Source organism: Glycine max, chromosome 2 (assembly GCF_000004515.6).
Source record: "Glycine max cultivar Williams 82 chromosome 2, Glycine_max_v4.0, whole genome shotgun sequence".
In the NCBI taxonomy this organism is placed as follows: Eukaryota; Viridiplantae; Streptophyta; class Magnoliopsida; order Fabales; family Fabaceae; genus Glycine; species Glycine max.
This window is the reverse complement of record NC_016089.4, coordinates 46920090-46935835: the sequence shown is the minus strand read 5'-3', so window position 1 is coordinate 46935835 and position 15746 is coordinate 46920090. Positions and strand designations below refer to the sequence as shown.

The 15746-nt window shown below is 31.9% G+C and overlaps 1 protein-coding gene across 1 annotated transcript; it reads right to left on the bottom strand.

The window, feature by feature from the left end:
- Positions 1-5668: 5668 nt before the first annotated feature.
- On the bottom strand, positions 5669-10872 carry LOC100808721 (protein-tyrosine-phosphatase IBR5). Its single transcript, XM_003519388.3, has 5 exons — positions 9937-10872; positions 9535-9634; positions 7498-7555; positions 7194-7300; positions 5669-6247 (listed from the first exon to the last, which is right to left on the bottom strand). Exons 1-5 carry the CDS (start codon positions 10171-10173, stop codon positions 5934-5936), a joined length of 816 nt encoding a protein of 271 aa, XP_003519436.1. The 5' UTR covers positions 10174-10872; the 3' UTR covers positions 5669-5933.
- Between the last annotated feature and the right edge of the window lie 4874 nt (positions 10873-15746).

Sequence of the window (15746 nt, the reverse complement as noted above, 5' to 3'; positions counted from 1 at the left end):
TGATCGATGTGATATAGAGGTTGCAAGGACAAAATCTCTGGCACCCGTTTGTTATTCTATTAAAATAAAAATTAAATGAGGTGAATTTATTTTATAAAATAATTAATGAAAACCATTATGTTGCAATTTAATTCTTTTCAACATATAAGACATATACTTAAAGTTTAAATTTTGAAAAATATCATCACAATTATGATTACGGACTAAGAGTGTTTAACTCAAATAGTTTATTTGAACAGAATATGCAAATGTTGCAAATTCTTAGTATCATATTCTACAGGGAAAAAATCATGATCGGTAATATATATATGTAAGAGCTGTGCATCAAAATAATAGTATGGATGTACCAATGGCGATAAGCATTGTTTTCTGTGAGACTATATATTCGTTTACATCCTCAACGCGTATCATTTAATTTAGTTTATTTTGAAAAAAAATAATTTATATTTATCAATCTTCTAAACAAATTTTAAAGTTCCGAAATAAAACATTATTTTTCTCAAATAAATTTTCCCAAACACGTTGAAACAAATATGCAAGTGGCTCAACATGCACACAGTGACACAGTCCTTAGTTCGATGCAACTTCTTCTGCATATTGTTGCAATTTTTACAATGTTAACCATCATAATTATTACACGTACGTTTCAACTAAAAATAGCCGATCTTCACTTCCCACGTTTGTAGTGAGAATTGTACTACGCACACCATAACATGTTTCCAGCTTCAAGTGGATCTACCTTAAGACCAGTTCTAACTCTCTAAACCACAACCTTAAATATTGCTCCCATAATTGTAAACAACATTGCCTTTAAATTGCCCCACATTCTCTTTTCTACCTAGCTTTGTGCATCACTCTCAAAGACTAAACTAACTAAAACCAATATCTTGTGCTAGCAATGGCCGAATATACCAAAGGAATGCTCGTGTTTGGTCTTGGAGTTCTCATTGTTAGCATGTGGTGCATGAAGGGCACTGAGGCCAGCGGCGACGACGACGATGGTCCAACCATTCATGCCGTGAGGCGCGAAGAGCCGCCTGAAGGGTGCGGATCCCACCACTCGGAAGGAGGAGTGGAAGAATGCACAGAGGAAGATGACTCTCTTGGATTGTATGGTGATATTGATGACACTTTCAAGGCTGCAGTGAGGAAAGTTGCTTCTAGTTTCCATCATCATGATGATGATGGCCATGGTGATGACTCTCCAGATGTTGCACACAACAATGTCAATGTCTTGGGACATTGATATGATTCTAGCCTGTTTGATTTCATGTCTCAGATCCATGTTTCCAGATGTGTTTTTCCAAAGCTAATAGTTGTAGCTTTCACGTCCTAAATGTGATTAATTTGTTGTTTCCATCGAATTTCCAAACATGCTAGCTAGAGTAAGTATTTGTTTTCAAGTTCTTGCCAAGTCTAGAGTCCAATTTTTGTTACTTTTTTTTTTGTTCTCATTCATATGCAACAATTATAGATTTTCATTTTAAGACAATGTTATTGGAAACATTTTTACAATATTAATTAGGTGACGTTTTAAGTATGATTTTTAAAATGATTGTTAAAAAAATCATCGATTTAATTTTAATATAAAAATTCATAGTTGATAAACAGTGTACTTTACAGTGCATTGTGAAAGTGGCAGGATTGCTGTGATACGTTTTTTCGTTTTTTGAGCATACTACATGAAGTTATATAGCTTCCCACTCATTAGCTATATATAGTTTTATATCATTTATACTATTTATAGTTTATTTGGCAAGGGAGAAAGTGAATATATGTGGAATTGTTAAGATAACAGCAACCAACAAGATTGTGTGGGTAATGGGTAACCTTTGTTGGGGATGAAACCTTTGTTATATTATATATGTGGGTTTTATTAAGGACAACAAAAATAAAATAAGAAAAGTTGTTCCTTTAATTTTGGGAAATATTATAGGTATAAGACTACTTAATTATATGCATCGTGTACCATGGAACGTGTTTGGGAGGAGGATTTGTTAAAAAATTTACAAGCAAAATTCACTGCTAGAACATCACCTATTTAATATTGATTTTAAAAAAATCAACTTTAAAAAAATATATATTAACATTTTTATAAATAAAATATCATTTTTAACATTAGTTAGGTAACTGATGTCCTTAGCAATAATTTTAATAATTTAACATCAGTTGTTATAAACTCATGATGTTATTAGTATTGGTTAATATCGATTTTATAAAAATTAATATTATAATTGATCCCTTAACATGTGAACCGTACATTTCTAATAATCCTAACCCCTCACCTCTACCTCAAATCTAACCACTCATCGCAACCCCAACCCTAACCATTCACGATTTGGGACCTTTCACCGTCTTCATGAAGCCAGCATCGTCAATGGAAGTTTCGACTCCGTTGAAGATTTGCTCATAGAGCTTCTTCTCACTTGCAGCCAGCATTATGTTCTCTAACCGGTTGTCTCAAGCTCTCCAAACTCTACTCCCATCCACAACCACCTTCTCGACGCTGAGACTATGGCGGTGGCTTCGACGGTGCTCCTCTCCTTGGGCGCTTTGTACCGGTGGAAACGCTCCCCGACGGTGTACCTGGTGGACTTCGCGTGCTACAAGCCGAAGAAAGAACACAAAATATCGATGGAAGGATTTCTAAAGATGACCAAAGAGAGTGAGGGGTTCGAGGAAGAGTCTCTCCAATTCCAGAGGAAGATTTCCACAAGGACGGGTTTGGGCGACAAGACCTACCTTCCCAGAGGAATCACTTCTTGCCCGCCCAAGCTTTGCATGAACGAAGTGCATCTAGAGGAAAACATCGTCATGTTCAATGCCCTGGATGCTCTTTTGGCCAAAACGGGGATTGATCCGAAGGACATTGACATTCCGGTGGTGAATTGTGGTTTGTTCAACCCAACACCATCTCTCTCGGCCATGATTGTGAACCACTATAGGCTGAGAAGCAACATAAAGAGCTACAACACTCGCAGCCACACTGTTTCTGATGATGAGCATTACTTTCCACAAATTCTAGATGTTCAATTCTAATTTGTGTGCATTGAATTTTACGAGATTAATTATTTATGTGACTAGTTGATATATAATTTGTTGTAGGAAATCGTGCAAATGGTAGTACCTAATAGATGTCTAGGTAAAATTTGTATGGTTTTTGTAAATATAACGAAGATCCTTGCAACCTTCATTGTAAGCAAAGTTTTGAATCAAACTACCATGGAGTTTGTAGCATTCAGTTCCATTTTTGTATTTGTTGTAATTGTTAAGTTAATTATTCTATCTATAACAGTCCCAACTTTCACACCTATTAACATTGAATGTGAAAAACAATGTATGGCACAGTCCCATTTGTACCCGCAACATATATATGATTTTGCTCATGATCTCAATTTGGGTATGACCAAAGAACTCCTTTGCAGGTTAAATTTCCAAAGGAAGGGCGTGATAGAATAGATGACTCGCATCACCATCGTGGTAGTCTTTGTTAATTTGCAAGCTATTTATTCCATAATAATTTGAGTATATATATATATATATATATATATATCATTATTGTAAAAATTATCTCGACTAATTCTGGTTTTAATTTATTCATTGTAAAAGCAAACAAAATATTTTAAAAAATTATAAAAATAATATTAATTTTGTCAAAAATTAATATTGTATACGCCTTTAAACATTAACATTTTAAAATCATTATAAAAAACATTTCAAAATATAAAATTTTGGTCACATTTTTATATCGATTTTAACCAGCAATCGATATAGATAATGATTTATAACATCAATTTTAAAATTAATGTTGAAAAATACATACTTTCAATAATGGTCGATTTAATATCGATCCTAAATTGATGTTGAAATCCTTGGGAACCAATATTATTAAAGTTATTTCATGTAATAATGATTGGAGGGTGTACGTCTGACACACAAGGAATTAGTGATGATTGGGTTTGAAAAGGTCACGCCACATAAATACACAATGACTTCTAGATTCTATCAAATTTTCATCATGGTCTTGGCTGGCAGCAAAATTAAAAGGCTTCTATGCTTCTTTTTATGATTGTCATTATCATCATACTAACAATATTAACAACTAACATTGTCAATTAAAAAAATCTTTGTGCTTCAAGTGAGCTTAAGGTTAGCCATTATATTGAGTCACTCCCCTAGTGTTGGTGTAAAATCTTAATGGGGACAAGTCAGTACTGATATACATATCATTTGCTTATAAAAGGAAAAAAAACATTAAATATATAAATAAATTGAGATAAGATTGTTCTAACTAGAAATGATATGCAACACGTAATGTACCATACAAATAACAAAATTGTTTTTAATGATCCTCACTCTTTTTCATATTTAATCATACTAGATTTTCCTCTATTATTTTAGATATAAGACTCTATTTATATGCACGGTTCCCCACTCCCTTCATAAATGTTTTCTCCTATTCTCAAAATGGAAAGACTTTTTGCGAAGATAGACAACCTCGACAAGTATATATTAGCTTCCAACTAAAAAATGATAGCAAAAACAAGTTTATTTTAATGAACTTATTTGATAAGGAGCTATATTTTTATTTTGCATTTTCACAATTTTATAAAAACAATAAGAGCAAAGAAGTTTTCATACAACTTTTTTTTTTTATCAATGATCATAAAAAAAAAACTATCAACTTAGGGTTATTTCTTATGAGCCAAAAGATTACTAAGATTTGGAGAAAACAAATGTACACAACCTTATTATTATTCTTATAAACCGGAAGGTTATTTTCAAGATTTAAACAAATGAGATTCAAATCATAAGATAACAACTTAGGATTAGGATTAGTTTGGTTTAATATTAGAACAGCTACACATTTTCATACATATTTTATGAGAAATAAAAATTCAAAACTTTTAATTCAATGACTATTTAAAAACCTCTCAATGTAAAACCAAACACACTCAATCATTGTATCAAGGGTCATCCTCCCTTGAAAGAAAACAGAGAAATGCAAATTTAGTATTAGAGGAGAAAGAAAACACACTTCAATTTGGTCTAATTTTGAAAAGCTATGTGGACACTAGAATGACTGAATGAGTAAAGGCTGAAAGGACAAGAAATATCTGTTCAAGCTTTAGTGTATGTTTGGTAAAGTAGAAAGAAAAAAAAATGTGAAAGTGAAAAAAAAAGTTTTAAATTAAAATAAAAAGTAAAAATATCACAGAATTTTACTGTTCATCGAACATTAGAGATGAGAGGAGGGAAACCACAGAAAAATGGTGATTGCTAAGTACTATTAAATGAATTGGCAAGGCTTTTGCATGGAACTCAGGTATAACATGACTTTAATGCGACCATAAATTATTGAGCTGGGCCTGATTAAGCATAAGTGAATGATAGAGTACATAATAATGTTGATGTTGAGGGTGAGATGAGACTGAGACATAAGTGGTGAAATGTTGACAGTTCCACGTGAATAACTTAATATGCTTACGTAATAGGACAGAAAGCACGATCAGAAAATCACATTCAGTCGCCAGATAACAAGCATCTTATGGTTTTGGTGAAAAACTTGATAGTGAATTTCAAAAGCTTATCCATGAATTTTTCTATATTTCAGAACAGCGGTTCCACAGCTCGATTGTTTACTATTTTGTAGACTTTATAGACAAGATTTTGCTTGTAATATTAAAAACTGGATATTGTCGCGCAGATCTACTGAGGCCAGTAAGAATATTATGCTGTAACTCAATACTACAACCAGAGATAACTATGAAAAGATTTGAGAAATACAAGGGAAAAAAGAAGTTGGTGTAGAATAGACAAGTCACTTATGATTATTGCAAACTTGACTTGAAATATGGCAGCCTGGTACCTTGCAAGCTTCACCACAAGCCAAATTGTCAAGCAGCTTAATCACACATGTGGCTGGTGAAGGATCAAGAACCATCCATTTGGATATCAGTGCCATTTGGATTTGCTGGATTTGCATTATAGGGGTTTCCAGCCACATTCTTCTGAGTCTGACCGGCACCGAATGTAAACTCGGTTGGAGCAATATCTAGGGGTGCTCGCGCAAAGATTGAAGGAGTTCCAGCAGTGCTGAAGGAAGGAAGCTGAGCTGGATCATTGATCTTTGGGAAACCAAAGCTAATTGAAGGTGCTGTAGGCAAGAAACCAGGCGGCACAGAGCTGCCACTATCAATCGGTCCATAGATCTTTTGCTCAAACTCCTGCAGTTGCTGGTACACACCTACATTAAGAGAGGAAGTATGCATGTTAGAAAGATGATAATTAGCCTCGTGAAAGGCAACCAAACCCTGAAATTATTCACTACTTGATACAGAAAAACATAAATAAGTGGAAACGAGTAATATCACACCAATTCTAACAGAAACTATTCAGAATGGTGTGTTTATTACCAAAGGGCAAAAACCTTGTATTCTATTACTGTAACAACAAACTGAAGATGGCAGCTTCATTTTGAAGAAACAATCATCATGCATGTGAAAACATAGTTGTCATTTGTCAATCCTGGATGATTCCAAAAACAATATAGTGGGACTGGGAAAACAAATATCAGGATTACCATTATACTACACACATATAAATGCTCCTTTTTAATTGTAAAAAGCAATCCAAATTAATAGTCAAAAAAAGACATAGCCCCGACTCCAGACACACACACGGACACCATTTATCTAAAGAGCATAATATAATGGCAAAAGTCAAGAAGTATAAGGGATCAATAAGGGAAAGAAACAAAGTTGATGGAAATTAATAGAAAAACAAAATGGAACAATAAGACCAGACTCATGCAATGTGAGCTTGTGAGCTGTGAAGTGCAGTACATAACACAGCAAAAAAAGAGAAACAGAAACACTGAAACAGTGATGTGCATAAATCAGACATATCACAGAAATGGGCACAAAGAATAAGATTTGTTGGAACCAAACCAACAGCATTAGTGGGTCGCCGGAAAACACATGGCTTAACAAAGGAAAAATACTAGTGAATTGATGGTGGAACAAGTGGACAGATGGAAGTGCAAATGTTTTCCTTTTAAATTTGATCAAGTTTTCCATAATGGTCTTCAAATAAATAACTTGGCCAGATAAAAGTCATAAACTTACCCACACTTCAATCTGATGGCTTTATTGGAGACTGAAAGCAAAAATGAAAACAGTAAACAAACATACCTTGAGTTAATTCAACAGAAGGTCTCCGTTCTTTTACCCACTGATAACTCTGTGCAAGTCTCCACCCTTTGAACTTCATCAAGTATGCAATCACAATAGCTGGAGACCTGCCGTAGAATACATGTGATTCAGAGAAAATAATAACATTTATATACTGCATTCCTCATTTGAAAGGCTGCAGTACAATAACCTATATCAATTCCCTTTTATTTTATGATGGTTATCACTAACTAATTCAAATGAAACTAATCACTGCCAAATGTCACCGTCATGCTTATGATAGCATGTTGCAGCAATATCTTACCTACTCTTTCCTGACATGCAATGAACCAGAACACGCTCCTTGTCCTTCTCACATTGCTCTGCAAAGGAAGCACACAGCACTCACTTCATTATCAAGGGTAATAGGAAGACATATTGGAGAAAAAAGTATTGCCAATAGTAAAATGAAGAAACTAATCAAACTATTGATTACTAGTTAGTTTTAATTAGCCAAATCAAATGTTATAATTCAATGCAGGGAATAACAGCATTTACTCATTTAATAGTGCGTTAATGTTGTCAACATTTTAGGCTGATTATATTGTGGAAAACAAATATATGCAAAATAGAATATAAAACTAAACTTCAACAGGGAATGTTATAATAAATGACAGTCATTTAAACTAAACCAAATGAGAAAAAAATTTAGAGAGCTAGCAACTTCAAATAAAGCTTAATACACTAGAGAATTTTTTCAGAGATTAACTATCCAATGATGGAAATACATTACAATACAAGTCCACACAAACATGTCTCCCCATCCACGATTAACAATATTGGAGGAGAAAAGATGGGAGCAGATTAGCAGAAAGCAGGAGCAGAACATGGTTAGGGAAAAGGTGAAAAACCACAAAAAATTACCAATTTTATCACAATCTAAGGCTTAGACATTTTGAAAGATAATTTAGGATAGCATAACAATTGCCTCCAGGTACTGGTTATCAAATTGTGAATAAAAAGACCTATCTTGGAATCATGAATCAAAACATATCACAAACCATAAGATTCGTGATCAACATAAAAAATATACAGTTAACAACAGAAATTTGTAAAATTATGTATGTAAAATAAATAATATCTTTATTTCCTTTTCATGAACATTAATTTTTGGGGCTCCATAATTTTCTCTCTCATTAATTACTATATATTTCTAGGGTGTAATTCACCTCCTATCAAGTAGAAGAACCAGTATGGTGCTCCTATCTGGGGGGGGGCTCCACACCACTATTCAACATGGTACTTATCTCAGTACAACAACCAGTATGGTGCTCACTGATAAGAAAAATAGATTAGAGCTTTCTCCTTTACTCCAACTCAATAATGCACTGTTGGGAAAGTTTAAGCCCCTGAAAGAATCTTTAATATGTCAAGAACCTGAAGTCATGGGTATAGATGCTGATGATGATGAGGGGAAAAAAATATAACAAATCATCGTGATACACTGATAGATGACACGGATGCTCTCAAATAATCAAATTGCTGAAGAAGCTTTCTTCAACATTAACTTTAAGCAGGTTCTTTTGAAAACACTCACAGATAGGTAAAAGTGGACAACAACAACAACAACGCCTTATCCCACTAGGTGGGGTCGGCTACATGGATCAACTTCCACCATAATGTTCTATCAAGTACCATACTTCTATCCAAATCATTAAGTTCGAGATCCTTCTTGATAACCTCTCTTATAGTCTTTTTGGGTCTTCCTCTGCCTCGAATTGTTTGCCTTCTCTCCATCTGGTCTACTCTCCTCACTACAGAGTCTACCGGTCTTCTCTCTACATGCCCAAACCACCTAAGTCTATAGGTAAAAGTGGACGGAAAGGGAAATTGAAATCATATACTCACAGAAGAACAAACATCCAAGATTCCCAGGTCTATGTGATTCAATTGCCTTTTCTTTCCCATTTACAGCTTATTAATAGTACATAAATTGACTAGATGGTTCATAGAGCAATATATAAAGTAGAAGTGCAAAAATCATCGTAAAAGAAAATGTGTCCATTCCATTCTTTTAGAAGAACAATCAATCACTATGACAGAAATACAACATATCCTGTACCTTTATTTTTTAGAAAAATAAGAAATACCAAATGCAATAAAGGTAAAAAGACCACAAAGCAGATCATTTATTTGTATTAAAGCATGAAGAGTAGACTGACATTCCAATAGTTCCAATAGAATGTGCAAGTATCATGTTTGAGAGGTATTAATAAAAAAAATGCAAATCCATGTTAAAGAAGCACCTAAGCAAGTGAATTTATAAGCAGTATAAATTTTGAATGGACAAAAAAGAACATACCTAGAAACTGAATTGCTTCATCAAATGGCAAAGTTTTGTCATCTGGAAGGCAGTGATAGGTAAACGAGTTCTTGTAGAGATTTTGACAAGAAGGAACAGTCTGCACAGACAGAAAATTCAAAGGTATTAGTATAAGAAAATAAACACTCAAACAACATTTGCCACTAAGAAACCTATTAGAGTATTGTTAAGGAAGAAACCCTTAATAACCTAAACCACACCAACTACAATTACCCAATAAAAAACCGAAACCTCAAACAACAACACGTAATAACCCACAAACAACAACCCCACCCCCCCACACAACATTTAACCAACCGGCATCCGTACATTCATAGATGATCATTGAAAAAATGAAATTGCAAAGATGCCAGATTCAAAAGACAATAACACCCCTCTTACATTGAGGATACGAGAAATCCCCTGAGTCTTGAGAAGCTCGGAGCGGGACGCATTGTCGTAGCTTCCTAGGTAAAGAAATTCCGGCAGGACAACGGAAGGAAAAGCACTGACTTGTATCGAAGTTTTCTCCGATCCAACCGGAATCCGGTGACCGCAAATTGAACACACTTCCCCTTCTTCGTATTTGTGATAGTGGCCACACACGCCACAAGGATTCTCCCTCTCCCTTTTCCTCATAATTGAAACGATAAAAAGCGGTTTCCTTCACACCCCAGATCGAGAAAAGAGGGTTCACGAGGGATTCGAAACAAAAAAAAGGGGGCGAAAAATCAGATCTTTTTCCGAAGTGGAGAGAGGCCCAGAACAAAAAATGATTCAGAAACTGAGAAAACGAGGCACCCTGATCAAGAAAAGTGGAGAAACGGGGATTGGAGAGGGAAAAGATCAGAGCTTTGGCAAAGGGGGAAAGAGGGTGTGATGTAAAGACAAGAAGAGAATAGAAGAGAGGGAAGGAAGAAAGAAAGAAAGAGAGAAAGATAAATTATAAGGAAGTTTCGTTGTTATTGCGAAGTTTGATGTTATCATCTCAGGACTAGTAGTATCATCAAGTGAGGATTACTCAATCGTTGTTTCGTTCCTACTACTGGATCTTGATGAAGGCATTATAGAGAGGGATTTGGATGGGATTGAATCATGGTCATGGATGACACAGCTGTGAATTTTTTAGCTGTTGGATTTTGGGAGCTTCGAGATTCTTGGTTGGCACGTGAACAATCCGGGTTTCTTATTCTCCTAGACTAAATCTCGTAAAAGCACAACTTGCCTCACACTCAACCCCCTTAGTTTCAGATAAATAATCATGATTTCTTTCATCATCATAACTCAAAAGCCTTTTCTCGCCTCTCTCTCTCTCTCTTCTACTTTCCTTTTAAGAATGGGTTTGGAGGAAGGAATTTAGGAATTTTAAATTTTAAAAATTTTAATTGAAATTTTTTATTTTTAATTTTTTATGTTTCGATAAAATAAATTAAAATTGTGAGGGTGAAAGAAAATGAATACAAAGAGAAGAGAAAATATGATTTGTGTGTTTTCAAAACTAAATAAATAATATTGATGCGGCATGAGTAGTCTCACGTGATAACCCAGATACGGCAGCGTACACCACCACATCCGACCACATCATTCAGTCGTGCGCTTGACCCAAGCCCTTCGGGTTGTGATAGGTAGCGACAACTGCTCCCCTGACTTGACAGATACAGTGCTGCGTGTCCCCTTACATCTGCACTCAATCGACGCTTCGCGAGCTCGGATTATGTTTCTTGAAGAAAAGGATATACCTGAGAGAAGAGTTGCGAGTTCGAAAATGAAATTTAGAAACTTTCAAGTAGAAGAGAGGATGAATGTTATAAATGAAATAAACGGATATTTTGGAAAAGAATTTCAATTTCTCAACTTTTAGAAGGAAATTAAAATTTCTCATTTTTAATTATTTAAAATTCTGTTTTAAAATTCCAAAAATTTAAATTTTTCTTAAAAAAACATCCAAACAAATGAATTTTAGATTAAAGAAATTTAAATTCTTTAATAAATTACATTCCTTAATTAAAATTCTCTATTCAAACATGCTCTTAGTAAATTGTGTATAACACAATCAACAAGGGATTTGTTTAGATCTTACTCTCTTCCATCTTTTTTTTCAATTAATTCATGTCTTTAGAAAAAATAATTAATTTAATTAATTATATTCGATCTATTAATTATTTCTATTATCATTTTAATTTTTTTTATCGATTTACTTATTTTTCATTAATGTTTGAAAAAAAATTAAATAAAAATATGTAAAAAAATATTAATGCATCTTAAAATTATTAAAAAAATCTTATAAAAAATGGACAAATAAATTTCTCAAAAAAGTTCTTATAGTGAAAGACGGAAAGTATTAAAGATATTATATGTAAATAAGTAATTCAACACAATTGATACAAGGGATTCAATACTTAATTCTTTTAATCAAAATTTAAGATTCGATTTTGGCTTGCACAGTGAATAAAGATATTTCTTTACTCTAAAATGGATTGGTTCAATAGAAGCCTTGGATCCTTTCCAGTTAAAAAAATAGTATCGTATACTACAAAATGATATAGATTCATGTATTTTCGTATATAAAGTGTATTGTGTGGTAAGTGATAATGGTATGAAGTATATACGAGTTAACAAAATTGGATTTTTCTTTAAAAAATATAGAAAAGGTCTTGCTGTAAGTAGGAAAGAATTGTTAACATTTAATTAATTAATTAATAATATTAATATTGGATAAGGGATAAGATTGAAATCAATGTAAGATATAACGGGTAAGTATTTAGGAATTTTCTTTATTTCTTCTATTATTTCATTCATCTTCTATCTTTAGTTTTTTTGAGAGAGATCCTCTATCTTTAGTTCAAATCTCATGGTTCCATCAAAACTCAAATCCTACATATTGTTACCAGAATTTCAAATCTTTAAACACCATATAACTAACACTCAAATTGAAATATAATAATTGTTTTCACCTCTCTTCAAGTAGCTCTTGCCTCTCATTGATGATGAATGAAACATGATGGATGATCAATGAATAGTGAACTGGGAGGAAAAAAAAGAAGGAAATATTAGTAATTAAGTGGAAAAAATATATGTTATGGTACCATCTTAGGCCAAAAAATGGTCTAAGGACCTAGCCTAATCAAAGAGGGTTCACTTTCATCTCAACACCCTGGATAGCATATCTGTAGTTAATCTTGTTGGTGCATGACTAAATCATCCGAGACACCAAATTGTACAATTTTTTAAGAATGGACTTGGCAATATAATTTATATATAGCATTTTCTCTTGCACATACATGCATTGATGGTCTACTTTTGACTCAAAAGCTAATGGAAAAGCAATAAAAGACTAACAATATGATCTAATGATCTATCTATTCATGTCACTTCCCTTTCCCCATAAGTATCTTCACCCAAGACTTCATATGAATACATTTTTTCCCATCCAAATTAAAGCAAAACTTTATATGATAAAATCACTACTAACTTAATTATCAGAGTGTTTGCATGGGGTTATCATTGTGAGAGAGTCAACTTTGAAGCCAACTAACATCTCATTTCATTACACCAACGTGCACCATTCTAGAAAGACAAAAGAGTATTAGGATTATTGTCTTCCCAAATAGTTTTAATCTATTTTTATTTTTTACAATTTCTTTCAATCGTATTAACCCAATTCAGATCTAATTAATATGCATGTTAAGTGAGTTAAATCAATATTACCTATTTTTGGTGAGTCATTTTTTAACCTAACTACCATTTTAGTGAAATCAGATTAGCTAGGTTGATGTGCCCAATCCATATTAACAATTATGCTGGAAAGAAATTCTCTCCTTCAAGAAAGTTTTCACGGGGCTGAAAGAAAAGTCTCCCCAATTTTTATTGTTTTTTTTTTAAAAAAAACTGTTTGTACTTTTTATTAGAAAAAACAAATTATTTGTGATTTGGTTCTTAAGCAATGATACTTTCGTTTTGAGCATTTTAATAAAGTTAAACTACTTTTGTACCTCTAACTTTGTTTGAGATTTGTATTATGCTTAATTTTAATGTAAAAAGTCTTTTAAGTTTGAAAAGAAATAGGTAATAGTTTGATAATATTAATAATTTATATATTGTTATTCAGATAAGTTTGTTGAATTTTATAATAATAAAGTTAGAAGTCATATCAATGAATTTTTTTTAATTGTAACTGCGTGACAGTTAAATTCTTTTATGTATCTTTAGAAATATAGTTGAAGTAGAAAATAATATATTTTTAAAATAATTACGTAAGATAGTTGTAATTTTTTTTTAAAAAATAGATCCAAATACACGTTAAGTCAATGTTAGAATAATTTAATTTGAAGCACGAGCAAGCTCATTTTGTTTTATACTATTATTATATTATAAAAGCATCTTGGCAATTAGTTAAGCTAAACAAACAAGTTATTTACCTAATATGTTTGGTAAAGCGAATTAGTATTCCAGGTAAACTTTACATGTAACGTCATCGATTAGAATTTGTAAATCCTAACATCGCTATTTCAAAGATTATGTCTATGTGTATTTTAGTCAAAGAAAAAGAAAACTTATGACATCAGTAATATAATCACATTTTCTGTTTAATTTAATTTAAAACCATTAATCTAATAATAATACATATGAATTAATATAGTTAATAGATAATAAGCATATAATGAGTGATTCAGTCTCTAAATTCATGTATATAAAAAAATATATGTTAGATATGACAACCTCTTAAATATAGCACAAAAAGAAAAATATAGTACCAAGAAATTTGACTTATACAAGTTCTAATTTAAAAATATATATTTAAATTTCCTAAAAGTAGATTTTATTTTAGATAAAAATTCCTTTTATATATATATATATATATATATATATATATATATAAATTAATTTTAACTTGATAGAAAAGTTTCTTTTCCAAATAGGTATTTTGTCTCTCCTAAAAAAAATCCTTTTTACATACATAGTCATAGTAAAATGTTAATCAATTCACATAAGATATTGGGTTATCTATCAAACCGACTTTGTGGAGAGGTTTATCCATTTGTGATGTGGTGTTGTTTTTTGGCATATCATAGTCAATTATCTGTTCATTGAGGGGTCAAGTTCGGTGCCTTTGGCCCACAAAAATGACTCCTTAGATTAGATGCGGATGTCTACACGAGTTTGGCGCAGCTTATATAGATAAATAAAAACATTTTTGTCAAATTATGATGATTTTCTTCAATATGAATTTTGAAAGTGCTTGTTAGGTTGAAAATTGAATTTTCCGGAATTACGATTTTTAGCGCATATTCACTTGTTTGATTATAAGTTGAGTATTACTTTTAATTCTAAAACGAATTTTATATTAAAATAACTTTAAATAGTTTTTTGTTAAATAAAAAAGCTATACTGAATTTGTCATTAACTTATTTATAAAATATATTCAAACATAAATTATATAACTTCAAAATTAGTGTTACTAAATTATTTTTATTTAAAATTAATTTTACAAATACTCACCAAAAAATAAGTTATGATTTCATACATATATAAATGATGGAATTATTGCAGTGGAATCGACAGGGTTCAAAAGCGCTTTTTAACATAAATCATAGTCAAACTAATTTTACAGTTTCATAAAAAATAAAATAAAAAAATGTTTTTTTTTTTATAAAAAAAACTATAAAAAATATGAATGAAATTAATGCAGTGGACCAAGAGCAGTCGAGCTTTTCTAAATTTTGGATATTAATTTCCAAATTTAGTTCAAAACTATGTAATTAACTTTACCTACATTCTAATTTTACATATTAAATTAACAAGTATCAAACTTGAAAGTAAAAATAATTTATTTAATAAAAAATACATATTTAATTCTCACCGTGTAAAATGAATATCAATCTTTTTTTAATAGAGTAAAATAACTTCTGAAATATAAGCCTAGATGATTGGAAAGTAACGAAGACATGATTATGACTTCCCTTTTTTCAAAGGGAAGAGATTATGATAACTTTCTCCATACACACTTTAATTGCGTAAGTCGAGTTTGGATTTATCACAAACACAAAAATGGTTTCTCTAAAATAAATATGAATAAAATAATTTGTGTGAATAATAAGTAATTTTAGGTGTTAGTTAAAAATAAAAATTAATATTTTAACAGGGACCGAACTAAATCATCACTTTAATGAGTTAATCAAAGACAATTTAGATATCCAAATCAAACTTATTAT

Excerpts from the sequence above, each read along its gene's own strand:
- LOC100808721 (XM_003519388.3), bottom strand. The coding sequence starts at position 10,173 with ATGAGGAAAAGGGAGAGGGAGAATCCTTGTGGCGTGTGTGGCCACTAT. Across the intron at positions 7,556-9,534 it reads TGAAGCAATTCAGTTTCTAG|AGCAATGTGAGAAGGACAAG; the intron begins GTATGTTCTTTT and ends CTTCCTTTGCAG. Across the intron at positions 7,301-7,497 it reads TGCATGTCAGGAAAGAGTAG|GTCTCCAGCTATTGTGATTG; the intron begins GTAAGATATTGC and ends ATTCTACGGCAG.